At 53.6% G+C, this 25,274-nt stretch overlaps 1 protein-coding gene across 1 annotated transcript in view; it reads left to right on the forward strand.

Moving 5' to 3' along the window:
- The window catches only part of COL13A1 (collagen type XIII alpha 1), a 216,737-nt gene extending 191,677 nt beyond the window's left edge, over positions 1-25,060 (forward strand). Inside the window, 14 exon segments of the mRNA XM_015562129.1 lie at positions 34-186; positions 771-869; positions 2,111-2,155; positions 4,474-4,515; positions 5,677-5,680; positions 5,682-5,704; positions 6,598-6,678; positions 9,661-9,696; positions 12,417-12,470; positions 12,996-13,049; positions 14,057-14,092; positions 19,052-19,138; positions 22,791-22,829; positions 24,664-25,060. Coding sequence (XP_015417615.1) covers positions 34-186; positions 771-869; positions 2,111-2,155; positions 4,474-4,515; positions 5,677-5,680; positions 5,682-5,704; positions 6,598-6,678; positions 9,661-9,696; positions 12,417-12,470; positions 12,996-13,049; positions 14,057-14,092; positions 19,052-19,138; positions 22,791-22,829; positions 24,664-24,666 — 756 coding nt within the window. The 3' untranslated portion in view covers positions 24,667-25,060.
- Positions 25,061-25,274: the final 214 nt, after the last annotated feature.

Genomic DNA, 25,274 nt, shown 5'->3' on the forward strand with positions numbered 1-25,274 from the left:
GTGTCTAATGAGTGGTGTTGATATTTCCTAAAGGGACCTCGAGGCAAACCAGGAGACATGGGCCCTCCTGGTCCCCAAGGCCCCCCAGGAAAGCCTGGGCCTGCAGGAATAAGGGGAGAAGACGGACATCCGGGGAGCCCGGGAGAGAAAGGGGAGAAAGGGGAGACGGGGCAGGCAGGCCCACCGGTAAGTGCCAGGCCGGTTTGGACCGCTTTCCCCTTCTGCATGCGCCCCCCACCTCCAAACCCCCTACCCCAGCATGACGTCAGCCCTGCGGCCTGGGCTGCTAACCTGGGAGTTGGGGGAAGGGGAATCACCTGGTTTCCCCTGGTTTACCAAGGCCAGTGTCCCCCCTCAAGAGACCTGGGTCCTGTTCTGTCATCTTCTGTCTGTGTCCCCCTGAAAGTCCCTGAGCCTGGCAGAGCCCCGGTCCCTGTCTCTGCAGTGGCTTAGAATGCCTCCCCTGCAAACCTCGCTAGGATGCTGGGAAGGAGAGGAAGTCATGGGTAGAACACTGGCTCTTGGGAAAGTATGCAGAAGCCCTCTCACCACGGAGAATGCTTGTACAGAAACGGGGTTGTAGCCCACTCCAGCCAGGCCACTGCCGTGACTGGGGGCCTTCTCTGGCATCAGTGGCTCCTGTCTGAATGGTCACCATTTTAGACACCGGCCCGTGGAGGAAGGGCACGAGCGTGCATGCCGCATTTGGTCACAGATGCTCAGCGTGACGACCTTGCGCTTGACTAACAGAGATCTTTGTCGGTCCTTAGGGTCTAGATGGCCCAACTGGGGAGAAAGGAGAACCAGGTGGCCCAGGGAGACCCGGAACGACAGGATTGCCTGGCCCAATCGGGCTCCCGGGATTTACAGTAAGGCCCGAGGGCTGGGTATCCAGGTGGTCAGCCGGCAGCTGCGGACAGGGGCACCTGAGCAGGGGTGCCCCTCGTGTGGTTGGCAGCCTAGCAGGTGCCTGCACTGTAGTGAGGCCGCACTAACCCCCAGCCGGCCCCGCCTGGGAGGGGGTCCTCTTGATGAGCAGATATTTCCTGAGGGCAGTTGAGTATAAACAAGGGAGTATAAATTCCCTTAGCCCACAGCATGATGGCCTGTCTTCATAGCCAACATAGTGCAAAGGTGCCAGGACCTTAGACTCAGAATCCTCCTCTTTTGAGTGGGAAGAACCTCAGAGGCCAACCAGTCCCACCTGGGACGGCCTGCGGCCGCCTCACTCAACTGCAACAGGAGGCAGCTCATCGCCTCTAACATGTCCCCTTCTTGGGGGGGCATCTCCACGCTGAAGGCAGTGCTCCTAGATTTGGGGTGCAGTTTCCCTCATCACCATCCCCCCATTGGCCCTCGCTCTGCCTCTGGAGCCTTATTCATTTCTGTAGCCATTTTAAAAACCACCACTAATTCAGCAGCTTAAAACAACAAGCGCTTAAGATGTCATGGTTTCTGTGAGTCAGGAGCCCAGGCCCATCCCAGATGAGTCCTCTTTTAGGGCCTCCCGAGGCTGCGTCAGGGTGCTGCGTTCTCATCTAGAACTGGGACCCCACCCAGGCTCGCTGCTGCATCATCAGCTCCTGCTATAGCAGGACCGGCCCCGCAGCTCCCAGAGGCTGCCACACGGCCTTCCCCACAGTGGGCAGTTCACGTTATAGCAACCAGTTTCTTCAAGGCAAAGGCCAGCAGGAGTCTCTCCGCGTGTGCTGGCAGGACAGAACTCTCTGTGTGTGTGACATGTGTAACAATCTTAACATATGTCATAGGTTATCATTTGTAAACCATAAACCTAAGCTGGTCACATAATCGCCTTTGCCGTATGCCATATTCTGTGGGACCACCCCAGGGCCTGTGCCCTGCAGGACCCCTAGAGAAAGCCAGCCTCTCCTCCCACATGCTGAAAACTCGGGTTCTTAGAAGCAGGGGTCACCGGCCACCTGCCCCATCTCCGTCCTTCAGGCTGACCACCCCCATAGCCTCTGAGGTGTTCCTTGCCAACGCCTGGGCCTAGTCTACCTCCGGTCTGGTTTGTCACAGGTTTGAGGGGGTGTCTGTCCCAGGCTCCCCTGAGTGCTGGCATCCACGCCATGGTGTTTTGTGCCCACAGGGGGAGAAAGGAGAACCTGGGGAAAAGGGTGACCCAGGAGTAGAGGTAGGTGGTGCCTGCTCTGCCTTGTGTGTCCCGGGGGTTCATAGGCAGGAACCTCATCACACCTGGTCTCTCCAGTGTGGGCAGAATTTCCATGATCTAGGATGAAACTCAGAGCTGCCCTGCTCAGGCAGGGGGCGAGGAGGGGAACGTTCACCGAGCACCGCAGTGGCCAGCCATGGAGCCCCCAGTCTGCTCCACGGTCTCCCCATTAATCAAGTCCCTGAGTGGCATTCACCGGGCATCCACCATATTTCATTCCCGGGGCTGAGCCTGTGCAGCAAACTGTCCCCAGTAGTGGGTACTAGAATGGCACCAACTCAGGGAGACTGGTGAGCATGCCCAAAATGGGTCATTTGAGCAGAGTTTCGAAGACGCTGTAGGAGTTTGCCTAGAAGCTGCAGAGGAGGGCTTCCCAGAGAGGGAGGCATTATTCTCTGGGAGGTGTGGTGATGAAGGGAAGAGGAGGGAACAGTGGCATCAGAGGATAGAAGCCAGGTTCACATATGAGCTTGGCGGGAAGACCTGGGCCCCCCAGACACCACCGCGGAGCTAAGGGAGAGACCACCACGCCTCTCAGTCCCTGAAGAATTCCCCTGGCTCCTGTCACCTTCAGTGTCACCAAGCCCCGTCTGCTTAGTGACACAGACCTGATTGTATAGCATGATACTTACTTGCAGACGGATAGCCTCCTATGGAAATGCTCTGAAATTCAGGAAAAGCATTATCCCCCAAAGTGTTCCTTCCAGACGTATTTAAAGTAAAAATTGGAAACAGCACACATTTCTAACAAGAAGGAAGTGATTAAATCCTTCTGGTAATAATGCTGATGGTAATAATAGTCCTCATGTTGGGAGCGTCCCTGTGCCAAGCACTGCTCCGAGCCCTGGCTCAGTAGCAACTCTGCACTCAATGAACAGCACATTGACATGCTACGGAGGCTGTGGGCAACACTCAAAAAATGGAAAAGCGGGTTTTGTGTTAAATGAAAAAGAGCAGAGAATCAAGTTATACATACATATATGTATATATACGTGAAATGAAATATATATTGATATATAATATCATAAGTATGCACATATATTCAAATATATTTTATGCATCAAAAAAGAGTGGAAGGAAATAAAGCAAAATATTAGCAGTACTCCTTTGCCTCCTTTCAATGTTTTTTAATTTATAAAATACTTTAATGAGTTTGCATTACTTAACATTTTTTTATATTTTAATTATTATATAGTAAAGTTGACTTTTGGGGAAGTGTGCATATACATCTGTAAATTTTAATACATGCATAGATTTGTATGACCACTACCACAATCGGGATACATGACTTATTTATTTATAAGGAGAAGAAAAAGCAGTAATTTTTTCTAAGTAGAGTTTCCAAAGATTGAGCTCCCTACAAGGAGATTGTAAGTCCTGGAGCTGAAAGGGCCACAGGTCCAAGCGATGTCAGGGTCTCCATCTGCCCAGTGCGGGGCCTCTCTCGATGGTGGCCTCACAGAGGGTCTCCACCATGGTCACACCGAGGGGATTCCATCCCTGGGGAAGTGAGGAGAGCCCCAAAGCCGAAGTGGGGTGACCAGCTCAGAGAGGAGCAGGCAGGTCTCCTGCCACCTCTTGGGTGGCTGCTTAGATAAATGGGTGTCCATCTTCGTCAGAGACAGAACCTGCACCAAATACTATCCCCCTTAGGGAGGAAGACTCCCCTGGGGTCCCCAACTGCACTGTCCCATCCACATCTCTTCTACTTCAACCTGCCCTGAAGGGAAACAGAGACCAGCAGTCTCTGTTACAAATCTGGGGGGACTTGAGGCAATATCTCAGCCTCCCCCAATTCCAGATAACCAATCTCTGCTCCTCTAAGCCAAGGGTCTCAAATTCAGATGCCTACAAGGGCCAGGTATACAACAAACAAACACCGAGGTTTGGGTTAAATACAAGAGGGAGCGGTGGGGCCTGGGTGGATGGAAGACCTCATGGCCCACCTGGAGGGGAAAGCTCTCCTTCAGCTCCAGGCATTTGACAGGCAGGAACGAGAACTCAGTGCTGCCAAATTTTCTAGTTTAAAAAAAAAATCTAAGGAGGGTAGATGTTTCAGGGACACTTGCCAGCAATAGTTGGTTTGTTTGTATCATTGTAAAGGCTAATGAGCTGCCATGGGTTTGTGACATGTTCTAAGCCTTCTTTTGGGAGACTGCGTGTCAGGCAGCTCCGTCTTCGGCTTTGCAGTCTCCAGCCAGACCCCAGGCCATGTGGAAGGCGGGGCCACTTACAGCATAACAGCCGCGGTGGGCTAACCATCTCCCTCTCACTTCCAGGTTCCTGGGCCACCGGGGCCAGAGGGGCCTCCCGGGCCTCCGGTAAGTCTGGAGGGCTCCTCCATGCTTCAGTCCCCGGTGACTGGGTCCCTGATGTCCCTCCCCAGGGAGTCACTGGGCTCAACCTCAGCACTAGGTCAGTCATCGCCTCCTCCCAGAGTGGGGTTTTTCTCATCCACAGACCCCTCCTCTTCCCCTCCCATGTCAGACAGACACCCTTCCAGTGGCACTAAGCAGCTGGGGCATTGCCTGGTTTCTTGGAAACAGCTGACTGGCATGGCGGCCCGGGGTCAGGTCCCACTGCTCTGCAGAAGTCGCTGTCACTAAGCCCTGACCTTTGCCCTCAGACATCTGATCCTGTTCTTCCCTCTTCCTGCTCACCAACCAGTAAGAAGACTGGGATTAAAATAGAAAGTGAACCATTTAAAACCAGCCCCACTGGGTGGGCCTTTCCATGGTTACAGATAAGAAAAGGCCTTTAAAAAGATCCCCTTGCATTGCACCTAGGGCAGTGGTCGGCAAACCGCGGCTCATGAGCCACATGCGGCTCTTTGGCCCCTTGAGCGTGGCTCTTCCACAAAATACCACAAAATACTATGTGCGGGCACGCACATACAGTGCGACTAAAACTTCGTGGCCCATGCGCAGAAGTTAGTATTTGTGGAAGAGCCACACTCAAGGGGCCAAAGAGCTGCATGTGGCTCACAAGCCGCAGTTTGCCGACCACTGACCTAGAGGACTCCCAAGCACCCAAACCAACATATCCTCGTTCTTGCCTCTGGGGTTCATGCCTCTCTCAGGCACTCTGTCACCTGCTGTCACTGGTAGAGGTAGTAGTAGTAGTAATAACGATAGTAGCCAACATTTATTGTAACTTACTACATACCAGACTCTGCTCTAAGCACTTTGCATATATTCATTTATTCAACTTTTGCTGTGTTTCCTCTCAGTCTTTCATGAGTCTCCTGGTCAGCTGTGAGGAACACAGAAAGATTCTCTCTGTCTCTGGTTGGGGAAGCCTGGCTCAGACCCCACCCTAGGGAGCCCCAAGCATAACCACCTCCTGCCTCCCCTGGGCAGGGACCCAGGCCAGGCTCTGCACCCTGAGCCCTTGCACGTTTGTGGTCCAACTTGTGGACAAAAGATTTTTTACTTTAACCAGAAATATAGTTCTGAAGCACCTTGTTTTCATTCCAAATGCAGGGGCTCCAAGGAAAAATTCCTGGACAAGGTAAGAAGAGGTCATGTGACAGGTGCTGGGGGAGGGGTGGGGGAAGAGGACTCGGTGAGGCAGAAAAGAGGGCAAGTGCTTCAGAGGTGGGCAGCCCAGCTGACCCCTTCCCTAAATGGAATCATGTGAGCCTCTGGCCAGTGGGGTACGATCAGGACACCGTGAAGGCCTGTGGTCCTTGTGACATCCATCATTGACCCTGGGCAGGCCTCGGATTTAAAAATGTCCCATCCACCAGTGGACCCTACAGAAGGACAAGTTGGGTGCTTGGCAAAGATGAAATCCTTTTCCCACATCATCGGCCCCAGACCCTTGGAGACAGAGGGGCATGGCGTGGGACCCCTCCCAGGAACCGCACCGCTGCACTCTGGCCTGGGGCTCTCCCAGTCTCCCCCTGAAAGCACTTCAATGGATAGGAGGAGCTGGAGCCTACTGGCCTGACAATCCTGGTCTCCTGCCCTAACCTTTTCCAGGGGACTATGGGGCAGTTTTTCTCCCGATTTGTTTGGGAGCCTCAGGGCTCCGGTGGTGGCATTTCAGGCATCTGCCAGCCAACCTCTGCAGGGTCCCCCATGTCCTACCATGCAGTCACCTATGCCAAAGCCTGGCGTGCAGCTTCCCTGTGGGTTTGTGTCCACTCCACTATCTCTTTTCCCTTTGGGGACCTTAAAGTCACCACAGGGGTACAGGGGACTCCAGCTGAGGCAGAGATGGGCTAAGCCAGGGACCCCTGGAGTCCCCAGCCTGCCATCCCCGGGCCAGCCACCTCCTCCTCCTTCCTCCTCTCCCTCCCCATCCCTGCACCCACTCCTGTCCCCAGGTCCTCAGAATTCAGGAATGAGTTGTCTGAGTCATGCCCATCTGTAATCTCCCCCCATCTCCCTTTCCTCCAGGGGGAAGCAGGACTCGATGGGGCAAAAGGAGAGCCGGGTGCCCAGGGAGAAAAAGGAGACCGAGGTCCTCTGGGATTGCCTGTGAGTATTGCGGACCCAGCAAGACGGTTGCGAGGAGCCCAGCGGGGGTCCTGAAGGTGCCGGGCACTCCAGAGCTCCGTGTGGTTTTGCTTTCCCACCTGGGCGAGACCCTGGGCTCTGATTCTCTTACTGAGGCCTGCTCTGGCCAGGCCCTGGTCTCAGTGTGGGGGGATTATGAAGCTGAATGAGGCAGGGCCCCCGACCCCAAAGAGCACCCAGCTGGAGAGCCAGAGGTCGCTTAAGCACAGCCTTGGGCCCTATGAGTGCCTCACTCAGAAGCAACAAAAGTGCCCTCGCAGGGGCCACACTTGGAGAACTTGGGGGCAGCGGGACAGAGGCGTCTGCTCCATCGCTCTTCTGTTTTCCCAGGAGGGGCCCCAAGAGCACCCCTGATCTCTGCTCTTAAGCCCTGGCCACAGCAGGAAAGCTTGTAAAAGGTCCGATTCTCCTTTCCCCACTGGCTAAGGCCACCTGGATCCCAGTTCCCTGAAATCTCTCATCTCCGCCTGCCCAGGGCTGGAGGCCTCAGGTCAGTGGACAGGGCTCGCTCGGAAGGCCTTTCCAGGTGTGGCCTGGACAAACCTTTTTGCCCCAAGCTTCAGTGGGCTGGTGGGCTGGTCACCTTGTCCAGGAGAGCACAACCCACCAGCCTGGGCTCCACCCTCCCTCAAACCCAGTGAGGTTGGCACTGCTCTTGGTTTGTTTATCAAGAGCTGGACAGGATTTCAGTGACCCGTCTGATCACTGCGCTGAGGGACCCAGAGCAGAAAGTGGCTCACTGAGGTCACATATTAAGTCGGTGGCCAGGCCAGGCCAGAGGCTGCTCCTCCACTGAGGCCACAGCCACGCAAGGGGCTCTTTCCAGCCACTGGGGCTTCCTCTGCCCCAGGCGCCAGGCCAGTTCCCACCCCAGGAAGCCGTAACGAGCAGGGGGACAATGGGGAGCCCAATCACCCCAGCTTGGCAGAGCTTGAAGGTCTGGCTAATATAATCCCAGCAACCGAAAAGCAAGAGCAAAAGAGACAACTACCTCCTATTAGTGCATCAAATGCAGGAGCATTTAAGGAGCTGATGCGCTTGACAGACTACAGAAAACTGATGACTTTAGCAGACATTTCCCCATGTCTGAAGCTGCATCTGGAATGATTAAGCACTCCTTCCTAGTAAAGAGTGTCCCTGCCCCCACTCAACCATGAATTTCTCCTGTCCACCTTCCCGGCCCCAACAGTCCTAGTGAACATGGAGAATTCCACCAAAATGCAAATGGCAGAGAGACCAAATAAGTCATATCAACAAAGAAAATGCCAGAGCAAAGAGACGGTGCCCCGTCTATCTTACATTTTTCTACTTTGATAATCTGGCATTTTATGTGAAATCTCCCTAGTCTCTTACATTCAACCAAAATGACTTGCAGCACTTACTGACCATACAAAATATGTCAGTGGCCCACACAGGGCCTGGAAACCTCCAGTCCATGCTCCAGACCTCTCAAGATAACCCCGTATTAATATGAAGAGACAAAGTTTGTGGATATTTAGGTAATGTTCTGTTTGGGGACTTCACCTCGATATTATGTTCCATATACCAGCAGCATGTTTTTCCAGGCATATCCTAGTGACTTCTTCCTATTTGCCTTCTACAAGTAGTTCTCAACACTGGCTGCACACTGGACTTTCTACCTTGCCATTACCCCGGCCTCACTCTTGGAGACTGAGGTTGACTTGGGCTGGGGTGGGACCCAGGCACTTGTATCATTTCACATCTACCTCAGGAAATTCTGGTGTTGCAGCTGGGGTTGAGAACCAGAGTTCTCTAGGCTATGAGTCAAGATCGTCCCAGAAGTATGTAGGGCCTCAAACCGAGAAGCAAGGCTCTGTGGGGTCTTAGATCCAACGCCCCTCCCCAGGAGGAAGCAGCTCCCTGCCCTCTTTCCGAGGGGCACTCCTCCACCTTTAAATCCTAAGTCCGAGGCCCATTTGGAAGCAGTTTTCAATAACTCGGTCCTCACTGAGCTGGAGTGTCCTGCTTCCTTCTCCCTGGCTTGTCGCGTTGAAATCATCCGATAGTTTTCCCCTGGTTCTCCGAGGTGGATCTCGGGTGTAGATTTATACCCACGGTTGAGGAAGAGCTCCCATTCCCACCGCATATAACACCGGACACTGCATAGTGAGTGGGTCTTAAGAGCATCCCACCTTCAGCCAGTTTACTCCAGGGTATACATGGCCTTACACCTGTCCCAATCAGCTGGGGATCTGGCCCAAAGCCCTGTTCTGTAAAGGAACCCTCATCTGGGATAACACGAATGGACTGAGCTTGTGTTGAGATCTGCCAGCTGTGAAGGTCCAGAGAAATGCCAGGCATCATTAGTATTGTCATTGAAGGGCCAACTCTTCCCACCTGCTGGGGTACTAGTAGAAGCATCAACTCGGGTTTCAAAACCAGGTGCTGTAACTCAGTGACGAGCCTCTCAGGGTCCCCCCATGTTGTCCAGTCTCAACAGGTTTGCAAATGGCTGGGAAGCCCACCCTCACCAGGTCACCACCCCTCAAGTAGGCTTGTCTCTCCCCAGTGAGACTGGCCCTGGGAAAGAGGCACCAGCCCAGGTCCAGGCGCCTCCCCATGAACTCACTTTCTATATCCCTCTCCCCAGAGCGCTGACCCTTTGGGAGGGGTTTCTGAGAGGGGATCCAAGGAGGAAGGGGAGCCGGGGGCACAGAGGATCAGAACAGTCACGTGCACTGATCTCCACCCAGCCTGCTCAGCAGTCGGCCACACTGCATTCAGTGTCTCCATGTTGTTGTTGGTTTCCATGTGAATACCATTACCTGTCCTCCCAAGCTTACTTCTCCCATTTTGTTTGATTACCAGCATTTGTGTCTGTCCAGAGTCACTGCTTCACTCACCTCTTCCCTCCCTGATCCCTTTTTCTCCCTCCCGCTCCTCCCTTACCCTTCTTTTGGTCAAACTGTTCCCTTTGTCCAGGGAGCTTCAGGTTTGGACGGCAGACCTGGGCCACCGGTGAGTGTCACTTCTCCATTACCCTTCACCCCACCCCACCCCAGCCTGTGCTCCCTCTCGTCTATCCCACTGTGGCCTCGTTTTCCCAGTGAGTCGTGACTGATCCCACTACTGACACCAGAAAGGTACCGCCTGTGCTCTGTTCAGAAGTGCTTATTCTGGCCTCTTGACCAAAGGTGGCTGGCCCTCATCTAAATGTTCCTGCTCGTAGTATGCACCCCGGGGCCTCACATATGAATTTCCTGGATGTGGAGTGGGAGTCCCACTACAGCAGCAGACTCTTCCTAAGTGAATGCTGAGTCTGGGCTGGGAGCCCAGCCCTGGGGATCTGGGCCATGACTCATCCCCACCAAACACAACAGTGTCTGTATGTGCCCGTCATGCTGTGTTGTCTTTACACTGTGAGCTCTGTCCATGTCCTGTCTGCCCATAGGGGCTTCCTAGTTCTGCGTAGCCACCAGTTTGATGTAATGGGTGGGGACAGCATGGATGGGTGGGGGCAGGTGTAGCATTAGGAGCACACTGGCCAGTCCCAGCTCAATGTTCTATGGGCATCCTGCACTTCCTGTTGCACCACAGTCATCCATTCCAACGGGGGTTTATGCAGAGCTAATTGATGGACACTTGGGCCCCCTCTTTCTTTGTTCTTTCTGATTCCAGAAAACACACATCACCTACTCTTCACTGGAAAGTCCCTGAACCTTCTCTTTTTTAACAACTGAAGCATCAGGAAAAAACGTCCCTCCTCTTCACCTTCCAGTCCTCCTCCCAGAGCTCCCATCAGGTCTTCAGGGCAGTGGCACTCCCAGCTGAAGCCTGTTCCTCTCCATGGTGTTGGGATCACTGGCCATCGGGGCCAGGAGGCTGGACTTCCCTCTCGGGAGCAGCTATAACCAGAGCTGTGTGTGTGCCCAGCCCCTGCCAGCCGATCTCAGCTCTGACCTTGCAGGACATTTTTGAGGCCACAGCTGCTTGGTCTGCCTAGAAGACAAGGTTCTATTGAGCTGGCTGGAGCGACACCTGGGGGAAGAGGAGAACTTGCAGGGCTCACTTGAGGAGAGAGGACACACGCTCAGGGTAGAGGGAGATATCAAATCACCCCGGCAACAGGCCTCTCAGGGGCCTCTCCCCACTTCGTGTTTATGGAGTTAAATTATAGACTCATAAATGGAGAAGGTGCCCCTTTCTGAGCATTATCACGGCTTTGCTCCTCCAACACAGGCCCTCCACTTCCATCCTCCTTGCCCCGAGCACACATTTCCCAGGCGCCCAGTCAGAGCTGGCAGATGATCTGTGGCTGGACTCAGAGAACCTGAGACTTCCCTCTCAGCTACTTCCTCCATGCATGATAGACAGAGGGCAGCAATACAAATTCATATATTCTGTCCCCTTGGACCTGAGGATTTACTTTTTCATAAAATCAATATCACAACCTTAAAGGCAAAGTGATATGGGGAAAGTAACCCTGCCCTGCCAATACTGATATTTATTGGGCGCCAAATGCGTGACATGTGTTCATCCATTTTAACCTGGCAGCGGCTTGAGAGGCAGACGCTCGTGTTATCATCCCCATTTTACAGGTGGGAAAACTGAGCCTCAGACAGGCCAAGAAACGTCTGCAGTATCGCAGAGCTCAAAGCCTTCAAGCAGGACTGGAAGCCAGCCAGTGACTCTGGAGTCCTGGGCTGAACCATCACTCTGATCTTTTTTGACGTGCTCTTGTCACCGATGTCCACAGCGTTCCTTCTTCCCCAGTAGCTGCTAAGGGAGCCCCGAGAATAGCCTTTTCCCCTCCCCTGCTGCCCTCCCCATAAAGTAAACCAGCATCCCCCAAGTAAACTTGCTCCTGCCCTGCCTTTCACAGCTGCACCTGGAACACGGGGGACTGTCCACAGGCCCAGCCCACACCCCCTCATGTCTGAGCTGGACACACAAACACTGAGGCCGAGCAATGGGAAGCTCTGCAACACAGACTCCATCTAGCCGGGCTGTAACTGGGAACCTGGGGAAGATGTTCAATTTCACCATAGCAAGCCCTGCTCCGTCTCTAAGCAACGCAGCTCCCATAGCTCCAGCTGCCCCCACTCCCCCGCGGCCCTGGGTGAGGAGCTCTGACACACCTCCCCTCCCACCAGTGTGGGCAGACCAGGCCTCGAGGCACACTAACGCACTCTCCAACCCAGCTGTTCCCTGGGGCCGGGAGCGGGGACAGAGGTCCGGCCAGAAGCTGAAGGCCGGCCGGCCGCAGTGGGGCGGGTGGTGGGCGATGGCTGAATGACCCTCCCACGCCTGCCTCTGTGTGTGCGTCTGCATCGGTCTCCGTGGCATGAAGCCCCTCCCGCTGCATGTGGAGCTGTGACAGCAAAGGGGTGCCACCCTCGGGTCCCCATCCCTGGGCTGGTGTCGTTTCCCTCCCAAGCGCTTCTGGGAGCAAACTAAGCAACCGTTTTCCTACCGTTTTCAGCCTTGGCAAGCTTGGTTGTGAAGTGAAAAGGGGTTTTTCTTCTTCAATCCGGCCCTGAGGCAGGGGAGGCTCTCTCTCCCCGAGGCCCCCAAACCCAAGCAGGAACACAGCTCAGTCGGATGACTGCCCTGAACAAGCCTGGCCTCGCCAACCCTGAAAACTGACCACTGGACCTTGCTCCTCTCCAGGCGTCGGGCGGGTGCCCAGGGCTCCCCCACCCCAGGACCTTCACCTCTGCTCTCCTTCGCCTCCCCAGGGCACTCCAGGACCAATTGGAGTTCCAGGCCCAGCCGGACCAAAGGGTGAGAGGGTGAGTGTTCAGGGAGCCGGGAGCCTGGGCAACCCCCTCAGCCTCAGGCCCTCAGCCCTGGCACCACGGCCCCAGGGTCACCGCTCAGCCCACAGTCTCCGCCCTTACCCGTCCCTCCTAGAGTGCCATCCTCAGCCAGGGTGGCTGCTCTGCGGCCTGACAGCTTTAAGGAAGAAATCACAGCTCTTTTCTCCTGTTTCCTTTTCTCTGCGTTTGTGTTCATGCCCATTTCCTCCCTCCTTCTCCTCCCCTGCTTCTGCCTCTGGACAGCCAGGACCCCCAGGACACTGCTCCCTCCTCCCAGAAGCCTTGGGGGACAGGCTCTGCTGGAGGGAGGGTGAGGGGCCTCCAGCCACCTCCCGGGACAGAGTCCACACCAGTAACACCACCCTTCGCTCAGACCTTGCTTCCTGGACGGCGGTTGGGGGAGACTGGCGAGGTGTCCAGGGTTTAAACCAGAAAGCAGTTGGTGGCAGGTTGGTACAATGTCCAGAAGGGCTCAGTGGCTTCTGTCTCCTGTTTCAGGGCAGCAAAGGCGACCCTGGGATGACAGGACCAACGGGAGCAGCTGGGCTTCCAGTAAGTATCACGGGGTCAAGGGTTTTCTTCATGCACCCTGTTCCCCAGAAACTGTCATAGCAGCATGCCCGGCGCCTGCAGCAAGAACTCTAGCGCTAAGCGAGACTTAGCACTACTGTGGCAGAAGCAGCTGCCAACAGCCAACTGGTCGACACGCTGGAACATCCCTGCAGGGGGACCAGGTCCTCAGCTGTGTGGACCATCTGCTGGGATGCAGCAAACACATCATGAGCCCCATCCACTACAAGGCTCCGTGTCCAATGCAGTGGGGGTCTCACAGATAAATATGCCCTGGTCCTGTCCTGGGGGAGCCGGGGGTGGGGGCAGGGGGACAGAATCAAATCCAAATCCTATCCTGCAAGAAGGAGAGGGCAGCTTTCCCAAGGGACGGCTTCATGATTGAAGCAGATTTTCCCATTGCTTTGTTTTAAAAAGTTGATTGCCTGAGAAAACCAGAATTTTACTTCCCACCCACTTGAAGATTGTCCATCTACCTGTTCATGGTTCCATGTGTGGCTGCCCAGGCGGCTCTGCTCTGGCTAAGTGTGCAGCCCTGACCAGCCTGGGCCTCTGCTCATTGCCCCCACTGAGGCCATGGAGGGCAGCGTGCGCCTCACAGAGAGGGTCTGGGGAGCTCTGCAGCCACTTTTCTGGCCAGAACCTGGCTGGAGAGCCATGCAAACACCTCCTCTGCCAGGGAGTTCCCTCCCCAGACCGTCCTCAGCACGTCACCCTCCCCAGCCTGAGTGATCTTGAAGAACACAGCAGGACGTTGGCCGCGGAGCAGAAAACCAGAACCACCCTCTTGGCTTCGCCCATAATTCATGATTTATCCCGAGGCTAAGTTCCTTGAGCCCCTTCATCCCCCCTCTGTAGAATGGGGATAATTAAATCTGTCTTAGAGAAATTAGGCCTCAGAGAAGAACTTTATGAGCCTGGGAGGAAGCACTGCACGACCATCCCGTGTTTTCTCGTTAATGTGTTTCCATGGCGCTGATTTATTGCAGGGTTTACATGGACCACCCGGGGACAAAGGAAACCGGGTGAGTCTGACCCCTCACCCTTGGGCTCTGGTTACTAATGTCTTCACGATGTGGTGGAATGACCAATTGGGGATTCCTGACCCAACATGGCAAATACAGTTTTTCCTGATAAATCGTTGTAAATTGAAAGGCTTGCTTGTGAGGGGCTTAATCTGTGGCACCCAGGGAGCCTGGGGCCTGAGCCTGAAATTGAAGCTTGTATTTTTCCGCCTGACAAGGGAAGACAGAATCCCACGGTGGCCATCAGATTAGCATTGCCATTCAGTGATGGGGTCACGTGCCCAGCTCTCTCTACAGTGCCCTGATAATGGGCCCCTAAATGATGTTTTTAAATCCAGCGTTGCCTAGTCCTAGCCTCTGAAACAGTTTTGCCAGGCATCCCAGGCCACTGATGAGAGAGAAAATAAATTCCTGTTCTGAGAACAAGCAGAAAGCTACTGTGAGCAGCCAACCCTTGCACAGCCATTATTTCTCTTGGAAAGCGCCAGCAGGACCCGGAAATGACCCGCTCCTTCAGAGGCCCCCAGCTCTCCCTTTGCTTTCTGCCATCTTCACCAGGACACAGTTACCAAATGCCCACAGCACCCGTAGACATGTCATGACATATGACACATGCCATGTATATGACACATGACACACTTGGTCCCAGCAGGACCATTTAATTCCGTCTGACCAAGAGATGACCTGTGAGGTCCTTCCTAGAATATCTCACCTGCTGCCCATCACAGTGAGTCTCAGTGTGACCCACGCCCCCTAACGGCCAAGGGCATCTTCTAGTGCAGGGGTGGGGAACGTCCGGCCCGCAGGCTATATAAGGCCCACAAAATCATTTGGTCTGGCCCTGCCAAGGCATTAGGGGTGAGTTAATTAAATGCTTGACCAAATATAGCAGGCTAATTTTTAAGTTGATAATTTTGTATGGCCCACAAATGATGGTGTAAATATCCAAATGGCCCTTGGCAGAAAAAAAGGTTCCCCACCCCTGTGTAGGTCAAAAGATCCAAGGATCTTAGAGGTAGAAGAGGAGTGGGAAGAACACATGGAAAAACAGGCCCAGATGATGATAAAATGCACTGAGTCCCCACAGAGCCGAAGGCAGAGCAGGTGGGCTCCAGCTGAGCGTTGAATACTGGTGATCATGATCATGAACAGAAAGTGCCAGAATCCATATGCTTAAACCTAGCACTGATTCCAGTCTCTTCAACTTAGGGTGCATTTTTGGAGCACATCTATATCCCTAAATTCTCCTTTCTGGCAGCTGGCCAAAAGCAACTCGATTTGTCCCATATGTTTTATAAACACGAGGGAGCAGGAAGAGCTGCCGTACAGACTGTCCATGGGAAGACCAAGTCTAGAAACCACTGGAAGAGACAGACCTACTCCCAGACATGTGCCGGCCTGTTAAAGCCGGCTGGGAAGCCCACCTTCATTGCTGTGGCATCCAAGAATTGAGGCCACTAAAAAAATTGATCATTCCACCTTCTCATTGGCATACTAACCTCCTTTCTAATTTATTTCTAACCTGTTCTGGTTTTCGTTATTATAGTCAATTAAAATCTCTTAAACCAATTTCTTAAGACGCTTTCAGTTGGCTTGAGGCGCTGAGCTATTTGAGGGCTGCAACACCAGCCCACGTGGCGACTGTGTGGTTCTAGAGGTGGGGGCAGGGCAGGCAGACGCCCTTGTCACAGATGGAGGGGAGGTGGAGGCTGGAGGCGCTGATGTTTAAGGACCCACGCCACCAAATGAGGCAATAAGGCCCCGAGAATCAGTGGGAGGCCCCTTCCTAAGGTTTTGCACGCTCTCCCCATCCCATATATAAATTAGCAAATGTCACTTAGTTAAGTGCAGGGAGGGTCAAATTGCATGAGCCTTCTTTTGAGTGTGGCAAAGAACCCATTGGCTTGTTCAGTTAGCGATCGAGGAGCTAACTGATTCTCTCCCTCCAAAAGATCTGACTGTCCTGATGCCGGAATGTCCTGGAAGGGTCCCCCTACACCTCACTTCCTCATTCAGACCTCCTTACGCCACCAGCCTCTGAGGTCTTGGAGGGGAGGTGTGAGGGCTTGGAAACAAAGCCTCCAAAACAAAGAAAGGCCCAAATAGAATCGAGGTGGTGGGCAAGGCTCAGAGCCCCTCACAGGCAGTTTTCTGAGGGGACACACCTGCCAGTGCAAAGAACGTTCTAGGGACAGCTTTTATTCTGATGCCTGGGAGCTCAGAATTAACACTTTGGTCAAGGTCAGAGGCCGGAAGGGCTTAGATGACAATCCGGTTAGAAGTCTCATTGTTGCTGGAGATGCTCTAAGTCCCTTGCCCCACCAGGTGTGGCGGGTGGCTGCCTTTAGGGCTGCTCCCAAACTCAACCACCCATGCAGGGGACCCCATCAGAGGGATCCCAGTGGGTGCACCGGAAGCCCGCTGTTCTATCGGACGGCGGCCTGAGATGCAATCTTAAAGCACTGTTCCTTCACGTCCCGCCAGAAGACGGTCCTGAGCGTCTTCCCATTCGTGGAGGGAGGAAGGTCCTCGAGGTGGTGGGCAAGGCTCAGAGCCCCTCACAGGCAGTTTTCTGAGGGGACACACCTGCCAGTGCAAAGAACGTTCTGTCCTTGTCACTAAGGACACCCTTCGTGTCCCTTCACAGCCTGTGAATTTGGCCTAGGAGCCACTTTGAGGATGAAAAAGCCCATCGAGGATAAAAGGGGGTGTGAACTTGGCAATCTGGGCACCAGGATAACTGGGTGTGAAGGTGGAGCTGCCTGCAAGCCACAGCCAACTGAAAGGTCTGCGCGCATGTAGTGCGGCTACTGTCACTCTCTGAGATGTGCCATCTGGCGGGGGCGGTGCATGCACATGTGTGTGTGAGTGTCTTGCTTCCCCAAGCCCCCTTGCCTCCTTGCTATCTCTTTTGGCCTGAGCCTGCCTCTTCCTTCCTTTACTTCCTCAATATTTACCCCCCCTATATTGCGAACTACATTATAGCAACCCCATTTCCCTCATCCTATCCCTTTCACTCCCCCAGCTTCCATTTCTTTCCTCGAAAAGCAGTTTTTACATATGCATTAATTTTGTGTAAGGGAACCTCTGCAGCTGGCTTTATCTGCCTTCCCTGTTCCAGCTGGAATCCTCTCTCTGCTGGAGCCTCGTTGGGAGCAGGAGGACTTAGGCAAAGCTACTACTCTAGTGTCTCCAAAGGGCACCCGAGATAAAGCCATTTCTTGTGCCCTCAGAACATGATGCTCCATAATGCAAGTCAGTCGCCCATCCTGAAAGGCAGGACCCGCACACCCTCCGTTACCCACAGGCCGATCACCGGGGACCTGGAGCCCGAGTCTTTGGGAAACTGTGCTCACTTTTCCACTGGCCCGACCCAAGGGGCGAGGGATTCTCCTCCCTGAGAAAGCTCACGTGGGCTTCCCACCCACAGCGAGTGGTTTTGCTTGTCCACGGCATGGCGGCTACTCACACCATGACGTTCTCGTTGGTGGGAGTGTCTCAGAACCAATGCGGTTCTGCCTGGTATGCATCACACGTGCCCTCTTAAACTCTGTCATTTTCTAAGTAAACATTTGCACTTTAGAAAACTCACTCAGAACAACGCATTGGCAATTACAGGGAACCTCGGGAATCAAGAGATTTAAGGAATTTCCAAAGATCCTGGAAAACATCAAAAACATTCTCATCCTCTAGCTCCCTCTAACAAACCCTTCCCCTTCCACTCCAGGAGCACAGTAGACACACGAGGCCATACCTTATACCAGCAACAAGAAGCAGTAATTTTGGTTGTCATCATACGAAGCAACTATCGTTTACTGAGCATTTACCACGTGCCAGTATTAAGCACTTCACACACACAAAGGCCTCAGGTAGAGTTCTGAGGCAGGTGTTATTACCCGCACTTTACAGGTGAAGAAATTGAGGCTCAGAGAGGTTAAGTAACTTCCCAAAGTCACGCTACCGGTCACAGGCAGAGCCTCTCTGGCGGCAAGCTTTTGCTCTGACCAGTGTGCTGCCCTCCTTCGAGGTCTGTGGCCCTGGAGCAACACTGTGGACGCATTAGACAATCGCAAGGGATGGGAGTTCCCAGGAAGGCTGCCGGGGCACACCTGGCCCTCCAACCTGCGAAAACCCAAACTCTAATTCATTACAAAGAATCCCCCACAGCCCTTCTTTAAACCGAGAGTGACTCTGGCACATGCAAAATGGGGTTCAACTGAGAAAGACAATGCTCACTGAAGCTCTTCAGAAACAATGGAATTCCTTGAACCAGCTTGTCTGTGTACAAATAGCTGCCTATGGCTTCAGACCAGGATGGACAAGAGACACAGAATGGAAGGACCCCGCTGAGAACCAGGGGCCACCCATGAGCCCTGGACACGCATGTACATACTAGCACAGACTCATACATGCACACATGCACACAACCATGTACATGTACACATTCATACATGTTGTGTTCACACATGCACACACACACACACACATGCACACTCATGGCTCTAAATAAAAGTTACCTTGCCTCCTAATAGATATAAAAGGGATGAAAACCAATTGGGACAAACGTTGTCAAGCCAAAATCTTTCAAAATGGACCCTCAAATAGAAGGAAGGGAGTCCCCCTGTTTACACTCTGGGCTCAATATTAGCAAAGCTGCCCACCAGTATCTTCCATTTGCATTCCACTGCCCCCCCCCACCTCCACCTCCGAGCCCTCCTGCTCCCTGCTCCCAGGTCTCACTCATCTTCCCTGCCCCTCCCGACCGGCCTTAGCCAAACCCTCAGGTCCTTAGAGGGGTGGCAGTGAGTACTGACCACAAATCCTATTGGGGAGACCATCCTAATTGAGAGAAGCTGTTTTCCCCTCTAATTTGTTCTATGTCTATCTCTAACCATAACACATGAATGATCCTAAAGTTTTGATGTTGTTTTTTCTCTTGGACTAAACTATTATTTGCAGGGGGAGAGGGGGAAGAAAGGCTCTAGAGGGCCTAAAGGGGATAAGGGAGACCAAGGAGCGCCTGGATTAGATGCCCCCTGCCCGTTGGTATGTTTGCGTTTATCACTTGCCTTGTTCTGGTTTTTCCCTTGAGGTTTGCAAGCTGGAAACAAAGAAGGCAAATAAACTAGGACGAGAGCCGAATGACTACACTGGCGCTACCAAATCGATCTGTGCCTTTGGCCCCCGGAATGCTTGCCTGCCGTTGGTGTGGCCGTAAAGCCACAGCTGCAAGTCATTCCGGCTAAATCCCTCCCCTTTGAAGCCGCACAATTGATGTGTGGATGTGGAGAGACCCGAGGAAAGGGGTTTGGGAAAAGGCCTCAGCTCTTAGCTCCAGGACGGGAGGGGAGCCAGCATAGCATTTGTGAGCCATGCGTTTGCCTTCTTCGTTTCGTGGCCACCTGTGTAGCCAGCAGTTCACGCTGGTGGAATCCTCGCCCGATCAGGATGCAGGACCCCCAGGTTAGCGTCTCCTGAGGGCACCCTGTGCCCCCACTGGGCAAAGCAAGGCTAGACAGGTGGCTTTTAATACACAGACTCCCAACGCCCACCAGCCACCCAGCCAAAACCTGCAGACCAACATCAGTAAGCAAGCACCCCCAGGAAGCCCTCCCAAAAGAACCGGTAAGGAATGCCTGCTGGCACATCAGCCAGCCTCTCAAGTGCCTTTGCAGCCCACTTGAAGGTTCCAAAAACTCTGATGCATGGACATTGAAATTCATCTGTGTCCACTCCAAGTGAGTCTGTCAAGAGATTGGGGGCTGCTGTCCATGCTCCAAAGCTAAAGTCTCCTGGAGACCCAAGGAAGAGAAAAGGTTGGATTTAGGAGACGCAAATCAACCATGGAGGTCCTGCATCCTGGGCAGGGTAGGACGGGCCTCTCGACGCCACCGTCGGAGCTGGCCAGCCTTGACCTGAATAACCATCGTGGTTGGTTTTGTGAACAGGGACACCGAGGTTTTAAAGGAGAGAAAGGGGAGCCGGGGTTACCAGGGCTGGACGGACTGGATGCCCCGTGCCCATTGGTATGGCATCACCCTTCCTTGCCTGCATGGCCACTTTGGGCTTCCCCAAGTGTGTGGTTCATGCCTGCATGCCTCCAACCACCCTCCACCTCCTCCTGCTCCATCCATCCAGTCTCCACTCCCAGCCTCTCCTCTCCTCTGCCTTGGCTGGCCCTCGGGGCTCCCACCGCACCCACTCTTGCATGCAAAGCTTGCCAGGGTGTATTCTTGACCTCGTCCTGTAGCTGCCTCACAAGCCCATCCCCTTAGTGTGGGCCATCCCTGCCCACTGAGCCAGCGTGGGCTGTGCCTGATCCTCCTTCCACAACTGCTTCTAGACAAATCTGCTATCAGAGAGAAAACTAGGAGAGTGGTTCTCTGGGCAGGTTCGTAGGAACAGGGCCTTCTCTTCCTTTGCACCTGCAATTACTGGCTGAGCACCTGGCACAACATTTGAGGCAGATGCCCGAGTCCGCCCACAGCCCCCCTGCTCCAGCATCTCACACTTTGGCGGGGCAGGTGGGCACACCTATAAACACGGGATACACTGAGAAGGAGGCGCCTGGCCATTCGATCCGGCTGCCCTGATGACTGCCAAGGAGCGGGGGGAGTCCAGGGTCAGGATTTTAGGCCCTAAAGGGCTCGTCCTTTTGGCTTAAGTCCCAAAAGACCCTCCCTGGGTTCCCTTTTCTTTCATCTGAGCTGGTTCATCAGTGAAACGTCTGGAAGAGCGAGAAAAGGTTGAGAATGTAGTTAAGGAAGAGAAGAGGAGGCAGGGGGTAGGGGGAAGACATGTCCCAGACTAGGGCAACAGTTCTGCTCCCAGCGGGCCCAGTCCCTCCCTAGGCGGGACCTGCTAGAGCATCCTTCCCGCTTCCTGCAGAGGAAGCAGACAGATCAAAGCTTCCGGTTCTCCTCAGCTTCCCCCGGAGGTTGGAGCCCCACACCCCACCAGGGGTCACACAGGAATTATCTTGGAACAGAAGAAGAAAATTATTTTTTAAAATACGATGTGTGAGCTAAGAGATGACCATAGAGCCCCTTCAAGGAGCTTTTAAGACCACCAACAAGGATGAACAGTATGAGCACACACAGCAGCATGCCGCCTGTCCCCTCTTCTCCAACCCTTGCTTGGCCCCCACGTCCCACTGGCCCGGCCTGTTGAACCTGCATGCGGGGCGCACGGGCACCTTTCTTGGCTGTGGGATTTCCGTCCCTCAGATCAGCCAGGTCCTCTGCCAATCCTCCCACAGCCGCAGCCTGGCCTCCCTGCTCCTCTCACACTTGGCCCTTCTCTTCACCTGCCCCTCTGTCCCCCACCCCCACCATCCATGTGCCGATGGGATGCCACTGTGGCCAGCGGAGGCTCCTCTCCCTTCCAGAGTCCGTGTGCAGCGGCGCTCTGCGGCGGGATGGGGAAGGGGCATGAGGTCATCATGAACCCTGGAATGCACCACCTCCCCCTGTAGACTCTCCCACACCCCGAGGGGACAAATGAAGGTCACGTTTATTTGACCCTTAATGCAAACTAGCATATTCTCCAATAACAGCCCATGTTGAGGTGTCATGTGCATTAATTTTGCTGTGGAAGTGCACCTAACTCCCCTTTCCTTCTGGTTGCTGTCTCCTGCACGGTGTGATTATGGGTGTGGGGGCGGGGGGCGCTACTGATCGTGGGTTTTAGTACAAGATAACTAGACTTTAGGCCTCCAGGCCGGCTGGCCAGCTGCTGAACACCAGGTGAGAGGTGTAGGCACCGTCATGGGTGGATGAAATTGGTCTGGAGCCCAGAGGGCTCTCACACCATCTCCCTGGGGCTGACCACTGGCTCTGGTCCCCTGACATTCCTGTGTCCATCTCTTCCTCTGCCCTGGAGCCTGGAATTCTAGAATCTGGGTTTCCATTCTAGTACAGGATCTTAGCCTGGGTCAGCCTCCCACTCCCACCTTGTCTCCCAGAGGGCCCTAGATTCCCCCAGGGTGGCCAGAGAGGCAGGGCGCAGGGCCCCAGAAGATGGGACACCCCGAGGCTGCCGGTGCTCCGGGGGTGCCTCCAGCAAAGGGAGCAGCAGTGCACAGTTCACCCCCATCCGGCCACAGCATCTTCTTCCCAAATTCCCTGCAAGCCCTTGTCAGTGCACGGGAGGCCCCTCAGAGCCATGTCCCTCTGTGCCCTCCTCCTTATTGCTTATCAGATGGGAACTACCTCCCTCTCCTCCGGCCACTGCTGAGAAAGAGGAAAGAATAAGAGAATGGGAGGGCTGGCGGCACCTTGGCAAGCACTTCCTGCAGCCCTGCCTTCCCCATCCTTACGGAGGAGGAAGCAGGCTGCCCGGTGCTGAGGGACCCGCCCCTGAGCACGCAGCTCTCGGTGCAGCCAGAGCAGAGAGCAGGCGGTTCTTCCCATGGCTCTCGGGTCGCCTCTGCTCACCGACCCTCAGGCTGGGACAGCCCCTCTTGGGATCGAACTGTAACTTCATGTGACCTGAGCCAATGGGGAGACGGATGGACTTGCTTCCTGCCTCCTCCCAAGGCCCTGACCAGGAGGAAGTAGGAATAGAAAAGAAATAGACAAGAGCAGGCAGGGGCCGGGTCCTGACCAGCCGCCACAGTGTGTGGTGCTGTTGCCCCTGTGCTGCCTGCTCGATGGGCCGTCCGGAGGGTCTGAGCTGTGTGCTTCCTTCCGCACCGCAGGGCGAAGACGGCTTACCAGTCCAGGGCTGCTGGAACAAGGTGAGTCTTCCCAGCGGCCCGCTGTGCCTGGGGCACAGGTGTCCTCGGGCCACTGTGCTCCCCCGTGCGATACGCAGGCACCATTTCCATCCGGGCCTTTCTGCAGATGAGGCAGTAAGGTGTGGGTCGGAAAGGGGACGATCCCAAAGGCAGGGTGCCCATTGGACATCCCACGCACTGCACACACTGCGAGAACATTTAAACGTGCTTTTTAAGGCACCAGCAAGCCCAGTGTATGGAATTTCCATGCAGCCACACAGATGACATCTGTGTGCTTTGTATGGTTAATGTATACAGTACCTTTTCTCCAAGGAGCTCTAGACCTTGTTTTAAAATTAGTCGTCATTAGCTGTTCTCAGAGTGTTCATCTGAGGTCATTTAAGCCATACGATGACATTTATCCAGATGTAAGAAATCTAAGTTTCTTAAACTATAAATCCACATGGCTTCTATCCCTCCACGTAGAGCCTGGCTAGCTCACCCTTCCCTTGAATGTACGTGTCAGAGCTTCATGCTTCCAGGCGAGACCTGCGGCCCAGAATTTCTAACATGGAGCTGTCATTTATTCACACTTGCCTTGGGTTTTGCCATCATCAAAGCCATCTGATCTCAAAGGGCTGTGCCCTGGCACGCAACCGTCCCACTCAGCCACGGCCCCCGACACACAGAGCTCCCCAGCCAGACCTGGGCCATCAGTATACTAATCCAGAAACCTAGCCTGGTCCCTGGCAAAGGTAACACTGCCATGCTGTCCTCCTACAGCCTGCCTCCACCTTTCCCCCACATCAAAGACTTTTCCTTGTAACCCCCAGCATGGCCCAGAGTTTGTGCTTAGCTAAACCGGTCCTGTTCCCATGGCAGCAGGATCACACCGACAATGAGCTAAATATGCTCCTCTATGCTGAATGCCCAGATCTCATTCATTCATGGCATGGGTAAAAGTGGTGAAACCAAGACCCCAGGCCCTTGGTGAAGCACCTACTTGCCCAGGTACCTAAAGCACCCTCACCAGGGAGAGGAAAGCTCAGCACCCCAGGCTGATGCCTCCCCAAGAATCTGTCACGCCGGCTGTGCCTCCTCATCCGGCGAGTCCCCCTAGACCAGTGATGGCGAACCTTTTGAGTTCGGCGTGTCAGCATTTTGAAAAACCCTAAGTTAACTCTGGTGCCGTGTCACATATAGAAATTTTTTGATATTTGCAGCCACAGTAAAACAAAGATTTATATTTTTGATATTTATTTTATATATTTAAATGCCATTTAACAAAGAAAAATCAACCAAAAAATGAGTTCGCGTGTCACCTCTGACACGCATGTCATAGGTTCGCTATCACTGCCCTAGACCTAGTCACAGCTACACAGAAGCAGGTAAGAGATGTATTGAGTGAGACCCCTTGCCCCCTAAGAGTAAGAATTTCTCCTTCAAAGTTGCTGCTGATGGTTCGGGAATAGAGATGGTTGTGCTTTGCAGGCGGCGAACAGCCTCTATCTAGAGCTACCGTTGTCTTGGAAGAGCAGCTAGAGAGCCTCCTGTCCGTTGGTTCATATCATAACTCCAGCCCGGGATGGTCAGGAATCAACTGCCCAGCCTCCAGAGGCAGCACGGACAGAAAGTGCCCTCTAGTGGCCAGGAAGGGGAGGGACTGGAAGGTGAAAGCGGGTTCCCACCCTCAGGGTGCAGAGGGTCAGAACCAGGGTCTTCAACCCCCATTGCCCATCCAGAACGCCCATCCCACCCAGGACAAGGTCCTCCTCCTTTCACACACGGGAGATAAGCACCCAGAGCCCCACTGGCACTAACTCTACGTTGTTCTGTGTTTGTTTTTGTTTTGCAGTGATGCCTCTAACCCGGGATTGGCCTGTGTGTGTGTCTGTACATAGAATATTTATTTTTATACAGTTTTTACTTTTGGAAAGTGCCCGAAGTATGATGCATCTTACAGATTATTAAAAAAAAGAAAGTAAAAACCTGCATATTTTGTACAGAAAATACCAACCTCTCCTCTTTCGTTTACAAGATGTTTTGTACAAAAGTCTATGACTCTAATACACTTTCTGAGACGGTCACATGTTTGCATGATATTTGTGCACACTTATTAAGTATGGAAACTTAATAAATTACTGTGTTCTGCTGCCAACAGGAGCCAACCAGCACGAAGGTGCTGGCTAGCCCATGTGTGAACCCACCCAAACATGACGGTCCGTAGTGTCTGCCAAGCCAGGGGTGTCTAAGTGCCTTTGAAACTCTTATGGATTTTCATTATTAAAAAAAAGAAAAAAGAAACATAGCAGTTCATGATCCTGGTTAGTCATTAAACTAAATACCTTGTTTCTTGTGAAAGCAGAAGGTCCCAGAAGCAGGGTTCCCGGAAGTGTAATGTTCTGAGATGTGAAGTCCGACAGGAGGGAGGGGACTCCGTTCAGCAATGTCCACTGTAACATGTTC

The sequence above is a fragment of the Myotis davidii genome, unplaced genomic scaffold, assembly GCF_000327345.1.
Source record: "Myotis davidii unplaced genomic scaffold, ASM32734v1 scaffold134, whole genome shotgun sequence".
NCBI classification, from domain to species: Eukaryota; Metazoa; Chordata; class Mammalia; order Chiroptera; family Vespertilionidae; genus Myotis; species Myotis davidii.